The sequence below is a fragment of the Anomaloglossus baeobatrachus genome, chromosome 6 (genome assembly GCF_048569485.1).
Source record: "Anomaloglossus baeobatrachus isolate aAnoBae1 chromosome 6, aAnoBae1.hap1, whole genome shotgun sequence".
Taxonomy (NCBI): domain Eukaryota; kingdom Metazoa; phylum Chordata; class Amphibia; order Anura; family Aromobatidae; genus Anomaloglossus; species Anomaloglossus baeobatrachus.
In genome coordinates, this window is record NC_134358.1 from 331,972,221 (window position 1) to 331,988,510 (window position 16,290).

Below are 16,290 nucleotides of genomic sequence, written 5' to 3' on the forward strand. Positions count from 1 at the left end.
TTGGTTTCAGGGGGTAGCTGAGATAAGGGATATCATGATTCAGGCCGTATTCCTGTCCGCGCTCACATGATCACCGGTATGCACCGTAGCACGAGGATCACGTTACAGTAAATGACAGCGCTGTTATAAAAATATTTATCTCCCATCTGGCATGAACGTGTCAGATGGGAGATAAATGTCCTCCCCGGTCCACTATGGTCACTGATTTCTGTTGCGTGTGCCATGACACATTCCACCGAAAACTATTCCCCAGCCCATGCGCTTGAGGTAAAAAGGTACAAAGTTTATCAGGAGAGCTATAATACTTTTCCAAATGGAGGGATTTGATTTTCTAGTTGCCCTGTTGAACGACTTTCAAACATGAGAGTCCGTAAAATGTCTCATTTTACGATCGATTGTGGGCACTCTGCTGAGTCACGGTTTGGTTGAGGCAGCAGTGACCTCATTAGTGATCTCGCTGTGTATGACACTGAGCAGCGTTCTGGCCCCTGTTGTGAGATCGCTGCTCGTTGCACACACTGCTGTTTCATTTTTTAATCTTTGCACTGCCGCTGTGTGTGACAGCGAGAGAGCAAAGATCGGAATGTGCAGGATGCAAGGAGCCGGCGTCTGACAGCCTGCTGTAACCAATGTAAATATCTGATAACCAGGGAATCCCCTTCCTTGGTTACCAAATATTTACTTTTGTTACCACCATCCGCCGCTCTCACTGCCAGCGCCTGCTCCCTGCACGCAGCCAGACTACACATCGGGTAAAATTATAACCCGATGTGTACTCAGGCAACGAGTGCAAGGGAGCCAGCGCTAAGCATTGTGTGCTGTTAACCAACGCAAATATCGTGTAACAAGAGCTTGGTTACCCAATGTTTACGTTGGTTAACAGTTTACGCGGCTTCCAGACAACGGCTCCGTGCAAGCGCAGCATTGCTTCCACATCGCTGCTGGCTGGTGGGCTGGTCACTGGGTCGCTGGTGAGATCTGCCTGATTGACAGCTTACCAGCGACCATGCAGCGATGCAGCAGCGATCCTGATAGGGTCAGATCGCTGGTAGGATCACTGCTGCGTCGCTATGTGAAGGTACCCTTGTGCTTTGTAGCACTCCTTCAGTGTGTCCCCCCCCAGCAGTATTTCTATGTACCACAGTTATGCATGGGGCTACAGTGTGTGGAAAACTGAAAGGTGGACCCCGAACCATGTTGGGCTCCAGACTCCCCATACCGACCCTGCTGACACCCATTATATCTATGCATGTGTATAGATGGACACAGCCCAATACAAAACCAAGTAGGCCTGCTTATAACTATCTCAAGAATTAAGCAGAACGTGCGTCAATTGATAAACCAAACACATTTTATTACAAACCAAAACAAAAATAAAACTCTCTCTCTATATATATATATATATAAGTATAAGAAATTAAATAATTAACAAAACAAAACTGAAATTAACTTTTTCCAAAAAATTATGGAAAATGAAAAGTACACCGACAAGAAGCATCAGGTTTCATAGTGGTTGTTTGTGGAATTTAGATGGTCTAGAAAGGACTGGGGCATAAAAGAGCACTCTGGAGTGGGGTGCCCAAGAATGTTTCCTGGAGGCCCCATCCTCCGCACAGGTGTGCTGTGCAATGTATCTGGCATTTGTGGCCATAAGGGTTGTGGACCTGGTCCACGGTCTAGCCTGGTTGGTGGGGTCAGCGAAGTTGTCTCTTCAAGGTTACCGGCTGCGGCTCGACTTAGCGTTTCCAGTATAAGTCTTTCCGCACGACTTCTTTGACTTTGGTCCAACTTTTGCAGTCGATCTGCTGTCATCTTTGCAAAGAAGTCCATACCGGTATTGGACGGTCTTTCTAAAAAACGGCTTGCCAAAGAAATTAATTGTTCGGATGATGATGGTGTGGCAGCCTTTCTTCGGATATTTCGCTGCCGCTGTGGTTGTTGTTCAGTGGAGGGAGAATTTTCATCGACATTTGCCTCCCCTCTACTTTCCGCCACACCCGGAATGTCGCCACTAGATAGTGTCTCAACTTGGGAACAGTCCTGCTGGACAAAATAACAGAAAATTTAAGTTTCAGATAAACCCATCGATTTTCACAAACTAGAACTCACCACCGCATCACGAAAATGATACCCCATTAGCGATATACAGTTAGCATGCAATGGTAAACAGGAGTGTGGTGGCACAAGTAGTACGAGATATTACATGACATTAAATAGTATGACAACAGAGTGCGGCTAAACTTGAAAATTGTACAAGGCTGTATATTTACAATTAATCACAATTAATCAATACGAAATAAATTAATGACCTGCATCCAAAGCTTACATGCTTTTGATCGAGAAGAACAGAAGGTACTTACATCTTCATCTATGGCATCTGTCAGTGCCTCTGTGTTGGTGGGCCCAAACGAACATACAGATGCCCGTGGTAACTCCTGGTTGCGGGTGAAGTCCATTAAGTTGAAGTACCACAGGGAGGGGACATAAATGTCATCTGTACCACATCCTGACCTTTTGGACCTCTCAATCTTGTTTAGTTCCTTCTTAAATACAGTGCGGAGGCCCTGAATTTTTTTGCGCACCATCGTCTCATCCACCTTCTCAGATGGGTCATGCTGCTGAAATAGGGCAATTAATTTGGCATATGCCTCCCTTTTCTTGTTGCGGTTGCAATAGTCCGGCGATTTAACTAGCCAAAGGCAGGGAAAGGAGCGATACAGCTCAATCAGTTCTCGTATGAATTCTTGGCTATTGTAAGACATCTGTAATTTATATAAAAAAAAATTAAAAAAAACATGTCAATAAAAGTACACAACTAATGATGCAAGTATGTTCGCAAATAAAGGCCACGAGTACAGGTGATTCTACATGTATTTGAAGCAAGCCCAAAATGGAGATTTGCACACGACAATAAAACCCCCTACCCCACCCTGTAAATTTGCTGGCCATGCAAATAAACAATGTACACTGCTTCAAAGTGTATGAAATCCTGGCCACAATGTTACATATAAAGAATGGACACAAATTAGAATTGAGCTATGATTACAAGTAAATGATAGCTACAAATATGTCAAATCTAATATTATAAAAATGAAAAACAGATTCTAGATATTAAAGGAAAGCTACAAAGATAATTAGAGAACTCAATAAATACCTACCTTCCAAAATTGTTGTTGTGTAGAGCCACAAATTACGGGACACAATAGCGACTTGAAAGAGAACGCTGCTGAACTAAAGGCACCTAGAAAACAGAATGGAAGCCCTACTGCGTTGCCTTTATTTATTGACATGCTATAGCCCAATCACAGAAAGACTTGTTGAGCAGTTGCTATCCAATCAGAGAAGGACAACGCACTAGTGGCCAACAATTAAATCACCTAAATAAACAAACCGTCACACAACAACAGTTTGGAGACTGCTATATTTATAAATGTAAAGATATTGATCGCTACAGTTATGAGACGCTTTATTTATTGCGGAATCAAATCATTTAGAGAACGCAGCAGCGTCTCCTGCGGGCACCAGTATTTAACATTGTAGGGGTTTTGAGGAGAGACAAAGGGGTTTCAGCGACGCAGTATCGTCGCCAACGCGATCGCAAGTCTATTATAGCGACGCTAAAATACAATTGGCTGATAGGTCTCTGGCGGGTGGGTTCAATATTTTCACTGTGGCCTAGGCAAAATATATGGCGTCCAAACATGCTGAGGTGCGGTTTCTTATTGCCCAAGTTGACCACAGCTTTGCAATTACAGGTTTGCTTTCAAAGAAGGCAACAAGGTCGCACTTCCGTCCTTTTTTCATGAGCACATACTGCTTTTTGGATCGTACTAGAGACCTCCAGGCTTGTGTGCTGATTTGCGGATCTTATTAACGCTGTCTTCAATCCTGATCTGTGGTCACGACTGCGGCTTTGCTTTTCGGATCTTACTACAGATCTCCATGCTTTCATCTTCCATCTGTATACATGAACCCACCCATCCCCGTGCTCGTACGTACTGGAGAGTGTGTTGTTGGTGAGGCCACCCGTGGGTTGCGGTGACTGATGGTGAGACGGTTAGGGAGGTGTAGTTCCTGTTGTATGGCATAAATTGCTTTGGAAGGTGACGTGCAGAGTTGGACCGGTGGTAAATGGTGTACTCACAGTTCTCAAGAATTACACACACAGTCCCGTGTAGCAACCAGGGGTCCCTTCCTCTTGCACTCAGTGTTTGTGTCTTCACTGGGACAAATACGCTTGGAACATGCAAGTCCACTCCCATTATGTATGTTGTGAGCTGCGGCATGCGAAATCTGAGCCTCCGGATCTCTGTGGGTTTTGACGGCTAACACTTTAAGGTGTACCGCAACCCAATCGCTGTCGCCTATGAGCCTGCTAGCCGGAGCCTACCATATCTTATTTGCAAAAAACACCAGAAAATATTCTACTTTTGTGTTGTTTTTTGCTGTGTTTGTACTGCTGCAGTTTTGCACGCGCACACACAAACATACTTTAACCGGTACATACATACATACATACACACAACCACATACATCCATACTCTACATCCACCAATGCTGCCGATTCATGTACGACTCATGTCAGTAAATAAACTTTTATTGTCACTGTTTTCGTGGCTACGGCCAAAAACACAGATAATCACACATTTAACAAAAAAAAAACAAAAAACATTATTTTAAACAAAGGAAAAAAAATTTAACGGCTGCTGCCCTGTTGTTGGGACGCCACATACTTGGCGATCAGCACTCCGTGCTGTTTCACCGCTGTGGCCAGTGTGCGCTGTGCCGCTGCCAGTGTGCGCTGTGTTGCCAGAATCCTCCTGTGAGAGGCCAGAAGGTCTTCTAATGTTGGTATTTCTATGGAGAGAATGGTACAACTTAAAAAGGCTAATTATATGTAGACATATAAATTAGAGGTACATGTTTGTTGTTAAAACTTACGGTTCAGGTGTTCCTCCTCGTCCGCTAAGGATGGGCTGAGGTTCCACCCGAAACCTCTGGCATCAGCATCAATGTCTAGGGAGAGACAAAACACTTCATAGTACATGATAGCTGGAGAGGCTGCTTTATACTTGGAGGCCTGAAGAGGCTGCTTTATACATGTAGGACTGGAGAGGCTGGCTGTAATATTATACATGGAGGACTATGGAGGTGTATTCTAATATATGATTGGTTATGTGGGACCCTTTATACTATATGGAAGGCTATGCGGGGGCCATTATTGTATTTTGAGAACTAAATACAAGGGGGTACAAAGATACAACTAGGGGATGGGAATGTTTTGTGCTGAGGGAAAAAGGTTCGTTCTCTCAGCACCCAGCTTTCCCATGCTCTGCAATACATCTTCTCTCAGCACTCAGCTTTCCCATGCTCTGCTATACATCTTCTCTCTGCACCCAGCTTTCCCATGCTCTGCTATACATCTTCTCTCAGCACCCAGCTTCCCCATGCTCTGCTATACATCTTCTCTCAGCACCCAGCATCCCCATGCTCTGATATGGGAAAGCTGTGTGATGATGGAAAGATATATAGCAGAGCATGGGGAAGCAGTGTGCCGAGGACAAGATGGATATCTCAACATAGGAAAGTTGGTTGCTGATAGAGGGATTTCAGTTCATGGGAAATCTGGGTGCTGTGGGTAAGATAGCTCTATCCAGTCAAAGTTATATGCCCCTTGTTTTATCTTCAAAAATTACCAGGCAAGCCTGCTCCCATGACATTGAGTGAGGAGGGAGAGACTGCAGGTGGCTCCTGCTGGTGCTCCGCCTCTGGTGGTGGCTCCAGCTGTGGCTCCGGGTCTGGAGGTGGGTCCTGCTGGGGCTGCTGGTCTGTAGGTGGCTCCTGCTGTGGCTGCGGGTCTGGAAAAAATTATACCTTATAATATTTTCACGTGGGGGTAACTCACAAGAAGTACTCTTGTGGTACAACTCATGTGCTGTGTGTCATGTGGGCGGAATTACTCATGTGGTACTACTCATGTAAAATAGCCGCCATATACTGTGCAACCAATGTTAACACTAGTGCTGAGCGGACCCGGACTGTAAACGTCTGTATCCGCAAGTTTTTTGCGCTATCCCTGGGGCCAGACCCTATTGACTTATATGGGCAACGTATTCCGGAGCGGATCGTACTCTTTTAGTAAATCTGTCAGTAATATCACCAGGGCCGGACCCCATTGACTTATGGGCACCGGATTACGGAGCGGATTTGAATTTTTTTTTCTAAATCGGTCATTGATTCGCCGACCCTGTATTATTGGCTGTTCGATCAACTATAGTTAACACCACTCACCGGGTTGGGGCTGGCTCTGAGAACGGATGCTGGCAATGCGGTTGCTTGATCTGTACCGCAGATCTGCCAGCTTCTTCCTTATTTGCTTGGTAGAACGCTGCACCCTGAATTTTTTAAAAAGGCCCCGACTAATCCTCCTCAGAATTGCCTTCTTGTGGAGGACAGGATGGTCATGGTGTCCAGCACACTGATAATCTCTCCTGTCCATGGTTCTAATAAGATAGGTCACTTCTGCCTCTCCCCATGCTGTAGCTCGGCTTCTGGACGCCATATTTTTGCAGGTCACACCAACCCAAACAACAACACTGGGAAAACCCGCCCTAAATCAGCGTCGTCCAATAGAATTATAACGTCGACGCAAGGGACTTGCGTGACGCAGTTGCGTTCTCTACGGGATCCCTGAAAATCAGTGACTCAGTGCTGTTGAATAATAAGTGACCGCCCAGTCACAACGCACCTACAACCACCAATAGGACTGGAGGGGGCGCGGAAACGGTGCACGATTCAAGATTAGAATCGTGCTATGTGACATGGTCCCTGCGACCGCTGAGATCGCTGTGAAGGTCGCCGTATCCTTGCGGCGTCGCTGTTGAGATCTGCTTGTTTGACAGCTCAACAGCGACCATGTAGCGATGGAGCAGCGATCCTGACCGGGTCAGATCGCTGGTGGGATCGCTGCTGCGTCGCTATGTGAGAAGGGACCCTTACTTACGCAGTTCTCAAAACTGAATTTGACTCCGCAGAGGTCCCAGCCTCTTCTTCACGGCAAAAATATTACAACATGAACAGAGTTGAGAAAAAGACCTTAATCCTATTGTTCTACAAACCTATGAATACAGAATCAACCCCTTCAGTGCCAAGTCCAAGAAGTTAGACAATATGTTTCTGATTGTTTGGAGTGGAATAGATCTGCACAACACAAGAAGAATGTGAATCTAAGTGTGAGGAGGAGGAAGGGCAAGCAGACAAGAAAATGAAAGTGAAACTTTGAGCACAATACTGCAGCATAGCCACAGACAGACAAGTCTGGATCTGTTTGTGTGTACGATCTGAGGTTTATTACATTCTTTCCTTATAATGGCAGCAGGCCATAAAAGAGACCCAGTTTGTGAATATTTTAATGAAGCTCCTTCGCCTATCGGTAAGGCAGGCATGCGTGCAAAATGCAAACGATGCAACAAAGAGATGCAAGGCCTGGTGGCACGAATGAGGCAACATCATGAGAAGTGCGGTGATGAAGATGACTAAAGAAACACTTCTGAACAGGCAGGCTCTTCAGGTTGGTAAACATTTTTATTGAATCCTATTTCTAAAGACTGAACTGTCATGTGTGAGAAAAATTATATTTCTTATTATTACTGCATGTTACTGTCATTTGGTACAGTTAGGAAGAAAAACAAATATTGCTTTTGGGGCAGTGGCAGTGATGTGTTGTGTACAATAAGCAGAAATTGTATAATAAACAATAAAATAACAGCATTGACTTTTTTGTTTAGGGGAATTCATGGATTCTGGAAACTATCCACCTCCAAGATCACCATCATCCTGTTCTATAGTTTCAGAGTTATCCATCCAGGATAGTGCTTCATTAGCAGCAGCATCATCATCAGACACCCACAGCCACATATCATCATCACCCAAAAGGAAGAAAAAACCTTTACCTCCTGGAACCACCATAGATAGGTTTGTGATAAGAACTAGCAGATTAGAAAAAGAGTTGATTGATGAAAAAATTGCCCAGTTTATTTATGCAACGAACTCTTCTTTCCGTCTGACTGAGAACCCACATTTCATTAATATGGTTCAGTCACTGAGACCAGGATACAGTCCACCCAGTAGAGCTGATGTTGCAGGGAAACTGCTGGATCAAGTGTATGACAGAGAAATGGAGCAATGTGCAACAGCTCTGGAGGGTAAAATTGTTAACCTAAGTATTGATGGGTGGAGTAATGTCCACAATGATCCTATTGTATGTGCTTGTATAACAACAGAAGAAGGTAAAGTCTTCCTTGCACAAACAACTGATACGTCAGGAAATGCACACACAGCAGAATACTTACAAGAAGTGGCAGTAAAAGCTATAACGACATGTGAACAAAAATTCAAATGTCTAGTACGCAGTTTGGTCACTGACAATGTTGCAAACGTATCCAAGATGAGAAGAGATTTAGAAGAGCAGAGAGGGAATACAAAGCTGCTATTAACAAATGGTTGCAGTGCTCATTTGCTGCACCTCTTAGCCAAAGACTTAAGTGTTCCAGAAATAAAGGCTAATGTTGTTGAAATTGCTAAATACTTCCGTAATAATCATTTTGCTGCAGCAGCTCTGAAAAGGATGGGTGGAACAAAGCTAACGCTTCCACAAGATGTTAGATGGAACTCTGTGGTGGACTGTTTTGAGCAGTATATCAAAAACTGGCCTATTCTGATGACACTTTGTGAAGAAAATCGAGATAAAATAGATGGCACTGTAACGGCCAAAATCCTCAACATTGGGCTTAAGAGAAATGTTGAACATATGCTGAGCTTCCTGAAACCCATCTCTCAAGCTTTAAACAAAATACAGAAAAATAGCTGTTTTATTGCGGATGCTGTTGAAATTTGGAAGGAACTGAGTGACCACTTAAAAACAGAACTACACATGGACAGAATTAAATTACAAGCAGTAAACAAACGAATGGGACAAGCACTGACTCCAGCTCATTTTTTGGCAAATATTGTCAATATCCAATATCAGGGTCAAAACCTAAGTGCTGAGGAAGAGGAGTTAGCTATGACATGGGTATCCAGCAATCATCCATCTTTAATGCCAACTATTCAAGAAATATATGTTTGCTGAAGATATTTTAAGGAAGGTCACACCAGTAAACTGGTGGAAGTCACTTAAGCGCTTGGATTTAGAGACTGTTCAAGTAACGATTTCACTTTTAACAGCAGTAGCTTCTTCTGCAGGCGTTGAAAGAATATTCTCTTCCTTTGGACTCATTCATTCTAAATTGAGAAATCGGTTGGGACCCAATAAAGCAGGAAAGCTTGTTTTTCTTTTCTAGATTATGAATAGGAACAAAGAAGAAGATGATGATGAAGATGACGACAAGTGAGCTACAGAGGACAGCAGGGACAGTAGTATTGAAGTTTTTCATGTGTCGGCTGGGCTGACAGTCTAAGTTTCTTAAAATATATATATATTTTGTTTAGCCAAATTAGTTAACAAACATGTATGTTTGTTTAAGCAAATAACTTATGCTGTAATGTTGTTATTGTTTCAGTTGAATAAATCTATTTAAATTGTTAAGGTCAGGATTATTTTTCTCCTTCCTAAGTACAACAGAACAGTGGTGTCCAAATATGAATGATTAACCCATTAAACTGGGGAGAAAAAAGTAATATAAAAAGTGATTCTAAAAATCTTCATCTACTTGCATGTTAAAGTAGTAAGAACTAGTTTAGGTAGAAACTTTGATTTAAATCACTGATTTAAATCAAGCCTTACTGACTAGTGATTTAAATCATGATTTAAATCAAATCCATCCTGATGTGAATTAATGTAATATCAGTTTCCCACTTCCTGTTGTTGGTCTTAGTGGTAGGCTCTTTGCTTGGGCTATGAGAGGTTGTGGGTTTGAGTCTCAGGCAAGGCTCATGGACTTTGTGTGGCTCCATTCAATTACCTGGTCCAATCGACTGTTCTGCCTAAGAATTTCCATTGGAATAAAAGCCTAAACACTGTCTTTTGCTTTTGTTTGGCTGTGTTGTGTTCGCAGTCACTAGGATTATGTGAATTAATGTAGAGTCAGTTTCCCACTTCCCATTGTTGGTGTACTGGTAGGGGCTTTGCTTGGGCTATGAGAGCTTGTGGGTTTGACTCTCAGGCAAGGCCAATGGACTTTGTATGGCTCCATTCAATTGCCTGGTGCAATTGACTGTGCTGTCATGAGGTTCCATTGGAATAATAGGCTAAGCACTGTCTTTTGCTTGGCCGTGTTGTGTTCGCAGTCACTAAGATTATGTGAATTAATGTAGAGTCAGTTTCCCACTTTCCATTTTTGGTGTAGTGGTAGGCTCTTTGCGTGGTCTACGAGAGATTATGGATTCGACTCTCAGGCAAGGCCCGAGGACTTTATATGGCTCTATTCAATTGCCTGGTCTAATGGACTGTACTGCCTATGGGTTTCCATTGGAATAATAGGCCTAACACTGTCTTTTGCTTTTGTTTGGCCGTGTTGTGTGCGCAGTCACTAGGATTATGTGAATTAAGGTAGAGTCAGTTTCCCACTTCCCATTGTTAGTGTAGTGGTAGGCTCTTTGCTTGGGCTACGAGAGGTTGTGGGTTTGTCTCTTAAGCAAAGCCCATTGACTTTCTGTAGCTCCATTCAATTGCTTTGTCCAATTGACTGTGCTGCCTATGAGCTTTCATTGGAATGTTAGGCTAGGCACCGTCTTTTGCTTTTGTTTGGCCATGTTATGTTCGCAGTCACTAGGATTATGTGAATTAATGTAGAGTTAGTTTCACACTTCCCATTGTTGGCGTAGTGGTAGGCTTTTTCCTTGGGCTACGAGAGGTTGTGGGTTCGACTCTCAGGCAAGGCCCATGGACTTTTTATGGCTCCGTTCAATTGTCTGGTCCAATGGACTGTGCTGCCTATAAGTTTCCATTGGAGTAATAGGCCAGGCACTGTCTTTTGCTTTTGTTTGGCCATGTTGTGTCGCGGGCGGGGAGGAGGCCGCTGCGCTCTCGCTAATGCTCAGGTCCGGCGCTGCTGCTGCTTGCTGCCCTGTGGCTCGAGCGGTGGGCCGGATCCAGGGACTCGAGCGGCACTCCTCGCCCGTGAGTGAAAGGGATGGTTTGGGGGTTTGGGAAGTTGGTCCGTGACGCCACCCAGGGTGTGTGGTGAGGTTGGGGCACCACCGCTGCTCTCGACGGGGATCCCGGGAGCGATGACGGGAAGCAGCCGAGATGTTTCTTTCCCCTCCGTGGGTAGGGGGATTTGGTGGTCCCGGGGCCCGGTGAGGTGTGACGGGGGAGGCAGGGTTGGTGAGGTGCAGGGTCGCGGGGGCAGCGCGGTGCCAGATGGCACGGTGGTACTCACTCAGCCAAGAATGGATACAGAGTCTCCGGTAAAACAAACGGCTGGATGGACGGGTCCCGCAGCCGGCTGCGGTGGTTACTCCAGGACGGTTGGTGGTGGCTGCGTTTCCCTGCACCTGTTGTGTATCTTCGGTCCCGATGGCTTCCCACCGGTAACCCGCTCCCCAGCTTGGATATGGGCTGGAGGAGCCCCTTTATCCCGCAGGCTCTGGCCCTGGCAATTCTAGCTGTGGCGGTAGCTGTATTTCCCTTTCTCGGTTTGGATGGTTGCCTTCTATCGGGTCTTTGCTGCTAGGAAACCCCGGAGGTTCCGGTCGCTAATGGATTTGACCGGTTTAACGGCGACTCCAAGCCTGGTCGGGGTCCGTAGGCTCTGCCGGTTTGTGCTGGCTTCTCTTCGCTCCCCGGTTTGGTACCGGTGGGCCACCGTCCATCCCCGGCCCTACGGTTCCGCATCGATCGGCCTCTCCTGCAGACGGCCACCTTCGTCTGCCAACCTTGCTCTGGGTGCCCGGGCCACGTACCCAGACACGGTCAGATTGCTCCTCAACTGCTACTTCCCTCCTTCTCCTTCACTCTCCCTAACTGTTCACTGCTCTACTCTGACTTCCTCTCCTGCCTCCAGGACTGTGAACTCCTCAGTGGGTGGGGCTAACCGCCTGGCTCCACCGCACGTGGTGTGGACATCAGCCCTTGGAGGAAGGCAACAAGGATTTGTGTGACTGCTGTGCCTATCTCGGGGTGTGGGGTGTGTTGTGGCAGTACCTATGACGACCTGCCTAGTCCAGGGCGCCAGATTCCCCCTTGGTTAAATGCAGACCGTCCGCGGGCTGCCCGTCCACCACCGGTTTTATTTTGCAAAACTGTAAAAAGATAGAAAAAGCATATAAAACATGAAACACAAGCATTTACTTTTATGACTCTTCCCCTAACGGGAGGCACGGTACTTTTAACATTACAACACATATTTTATTAACAGTCGGCTTCCGCTCTCTCCCGCCCAAACAACCTGGCCCTGATGCTGCCCCTAAGAAGTGGGCAGCACCACTTGACCCCAGTCCATATCCAGGTTGCCCGAGCGGGTACGGGTACGGGTACGGTATTTCATACCTTACGGTCACTGCAGGGGACCCCACGTCCATGGGGGACCCCTGACCCCCGGAGGATCGCCACCGGTTAGTGGCGGGCTTGGGCCATCCCTTTCCTCCAGGCCCATCCTCCAAATCAGCCTCTCCGGAGGCGGCAACGGAAACATGCCAACATATTTACATTTCCACTAGTTTGTGATTGCCCTCCAAGTTCTCGGGCGTGTCCGTAAGCAGTTCCTTACGCACGGTGCAAAGGGCCCCTACGGGGACAACTTGCCGGCAACGGCCGGTTCAATTACGGTTGACAATCAGGTTACAGTTAGGTTGATTCGTTCATTTACTTATTCACACACTCAACGTATCACACCCCTAAATGGTAGTTTCCCTGTACCTAAGCGGGGGTCGACCTAGGTTGGGACGTGTGGACCTTCAGGGCCCCATGTCAGTGGTGACAGGCAGTGGGACAGAGGGAACAACTGGTTCCTCTTTCCGTCTATTGTGTGGGGCAGGCGGAGGCATAGGGAAGCTGGGTACAGGTGCATCCCTGGGCACTGGCTTATCATCGACCACTTCCATCACTTTCTCATCCACGGGTTGTGGGAACAGTATCACTGGAAAAATCACTGCGCCGTTCTGCGTAGGTCAATCTGCCGGGAAATCGCCCATCATGGTGTGGATTACCCTCTTGTCCTTCTGCCCAACCGGTCTGGGGACCGGAGCTTCAGTTACCACCTGCAACGGTGGTGGGCACCTCTTCAGGTGGTCCCTGGAAACTGTGGCCAAGGTCTTCCTCTGGTCACGACTGGTCTGGTAGGCCTTCCCATTCTCCCATTTAGTGGGTTGGATAACATACGGGGTCTTCTCCCATTGACCATCCAGCTTATGGGTTCTCCTCTTTCGCTTCAGCACTACATCCCCAGGCTGGAAGGCACCTGCAGGAGCCTTCCTGTTGAAGCACTGCTCCTGCTGTTCTCGACTCCGGCACAAGTTCTTTTCTACGTATTCTTGAACCTGTCGGTACTGCGCCCTTCGCTGGGCGTCCCATCTAGCAGTCGAAGGGAGGGCTTCTGGGGCTTCCAGACCCATTTCCAGGTCCACTGGCAGCCGACCGGGCCAAGCTCTCATCAGGTACGCCGGGGTGCACTTCGTAGAGCTGGAAGGGATGTTGCTGTACATATCGACCAGGTCAGGTAGCTTTTCTGGCCACAGGTTCCGCTCTTCCAGCGGTAATGTCTTGAGGAGGCCCAGGACCAGGTGGTTCATCTTTTCGCACATGCCATTGGCCTTGGCATGGTAAGGCGTGGTCCGAATTTTCTTGCAGCCGTACAACTGGCAGAATTCCTGAAACACCTCTGTTTCAAAAGCCGGGCCCCGGTCGGTAAGCATTCTCTCCGGGTACCCGTGCGGTCGGCAGAAATAAGCCTGGAATGCTCTAGCGGTGGTACGGCCGGTCAGGTCCTTGACTGGCACAACCGCCATGAACCTTGAATAGTGGTCTACTATGGTCAGGGTGTAGGTGTACCCACTTGAGCTAGGGGTGAGCTTCACGTGGTCGAGGGCGACCAGCTCCAGCGGCTGATGCGTGATGATTTGTTACGTCCGGGTGGTGGAAGCACTGGACCGTACACCGATTTCCCCTGAGGAGGCAGCCAGGCTGGTCACCCCGCCAGAGGGTCCTGATGCACGGCAGCCGAAGCACTATAGGTAGCTGGACAGTCCGTAGAGAAGCAGGAAAGGTGGATGATGCTGAACCCACGGAGTTCTGGACGGTAGTCCGGGTGACGAGGCTCAGGGTCCGAGGCCGGGTTATAGGGTTAGGCGGGATCCGGAACCTGCTGAGCGATGGAACGGGTCACCGAACGGAGCCAGGGACTGGAGACTGGCGGAGCTGCAGAGGTGGTGGGACATCCGCCGAAGTCACCGTCAGGGTCCAGGGATGGACTTGGTTCGGAGCGACTGGCGTAGCAGGACAGGCTCTACGAGACAGGACAGGGTTAATGCAAAGCAAAGCACAGGGCAAAGCAATATGGGGACCTGAACACTAGCTTGCTAAACACGTAGAACAGGCCCCGCCCACCAGGAAAGAGAAACCTTATATACCCTGTACCTGTCTATGCAATATCCTGTTTCTGGGTGCTGGCCCTTTAAGAAAGGGTCAATGACCGCGCGCGCGCCCTAATGCGCATGCGCGAGGCCCGTGTGCCAGAAGCCAGTCCAGGAAGCGGTGAGGAGGAAGCAGGAGCGCCCGGCTGGGAGTCCCACGTCGCAGAGGAGCGCCGGGAGCGGGGAGCTGGACGCATGGAGGCCGCAGGCGGGGAAGAGGAGGCCGGGACCGGAGTGGTAAGCAGGGGACACCGCCGGGGAGCGGGGAGCAGGCCACGAGGACCGGAGAACGGGACCAGGGGACCGGGAAGCGTGACAGTACCCCCTCCCCCACGCCCCCCCCCGCAAGCGGGACAGGAAGGCACGAATCAGAGGAGTGCCAACATTCTCCCGGGGCTCCCAGGACCGATCCTCGGGACCATAACCCGCCCAGTCTACCAGGAAGTACTGCCGACCTCGCACGGTCTTCATGGCCACGATATCCCTTACCGCATAGATGTCATCGTCAGCAATTGGAGGGGGAGCAGCACCGACCTCAGCGGAGAAGGGACCAAGGACAACAGGCTTGAGTAAGGAGACATGGAAGGAGTTGGGTATCCGCATCGTGGCCGGGAGCTGCAGCTTGTAGGAGACTGCATTGATCTTGCTGATGATCTTAAACGGCCCGATGTAGCGAGGACCCAACTTGTACGAGGGTAACTTCAATCGGACATATCTGGATGCAAGCCAGACCAGATCACCTGGGGAGAAACACGGGGGATCCAGGCGCCTCTTGTCCGCATGTCTCTTCATCCGCAATGAAGCACGTTCTAGGGACGACTTGACAGAGTTCCATATAGCTGAAAAGTCCCGAACCAGAGCATCTGCTGCGGGGACGTCGGAAACCGAGGATACTGGCAACGGGACAGAAGGCTGCAGTCCATACACGATCTGAAAGGGAGAGCTGGAGGTGGACTCACTGATGTGCTGGTTATGGGAGAACTCAGCCCAAGGTAGGAGCGTGGACCAATCGTCATGATGGATGTTGACGTAGTGGCGCAGGAAGGAGGTCAGGATCTGATTGACCCGTTCCACTTGGCCATTCGACTGAGGATGGTAGGCCGAAGAAAAGTCCAAGGACACTCCTAGATGTTTGCAGAGAGCCCTCCAGAAGCGCAAGGTAAACTGAGTTCCTCTGTCAGACACAATGTGTGCGGGGAAGCCATGCAATCGGAATATGTGCTGTATGAAGGAGACAGCTAGCTCCTGGGCAGAGGGCAGTCCAGCCATGGGAACGAAGTGGGCCATCTTTGAGAAGCGATCCACCACAACCCATATGACCGTATGTCCGGAGGATAAGGGTAAGTCCGTGATGAAGTCCATTGCGATATGTTGCCACGGAACGGAAGGAATGGGCAAAAGCAGAAGACGTCCATAGGGTAGGTGCTTGGGTGTCTTGTTCCGGGCACAGGATGGACAGGCTGAGACGAAGGTTGCGACGTCTTTACGGAGGGACGGCCACCAGTAGTGACGGACAATCGTGCTCCACGTTTTCTTCTGACCAGCATGGCCGGCGATCCTAGAAGCATGGCCCCAGTGCAGGACTCTCTGTCTGTCAGTATCTGAGACATAGGTTTTCCCAGGGGGTATCTGAGTTAGAGCGACAGGAGTCACCGGAATGACTTTACTGGGGTTGATGATGGGCTGGTATGTCTCCTCCTCCAACTCCACGGGCACGAA

General features: G+C 48.2%; 1 protein-coding gene across 1 annotated transcript; it reads right to left on the minus strand.

Moving 5' to 3' along the window:
• Window positions 1–1,103: 1,103 nt before the first annotated feature.
• LOC142243251 (uncharacterized) lies at window positions 1,104–5,796 on the minus strand. Its single transcript, XM_075314947.1, has 5 exons — window positions 5,697–5,796; window positions 4,942–5,016; window positions 3,159–4,857; window positions 2,361–2,762; window positions 1,104–2,040 (listed from the first exon to the last, which is right to left on the minus strand). The coding sequence occupies exons 3-5, from the start codon at window positions 3,288–3,290 to the stop codon at window positions 1,498–1,500; spliced, it is 1,077 nt and encodes a 358-aa protein (XP_075171062.1). The 5' UTR covers window positions 3,291–4,857; window positions 4,942–5,016; window positions 5,697–5,796; the 3' UTR covers window positions 1,104–1,497.
• Between the last annotated feature and the right edge of the window lie 10,494 nt (window positions 5,797–16,290).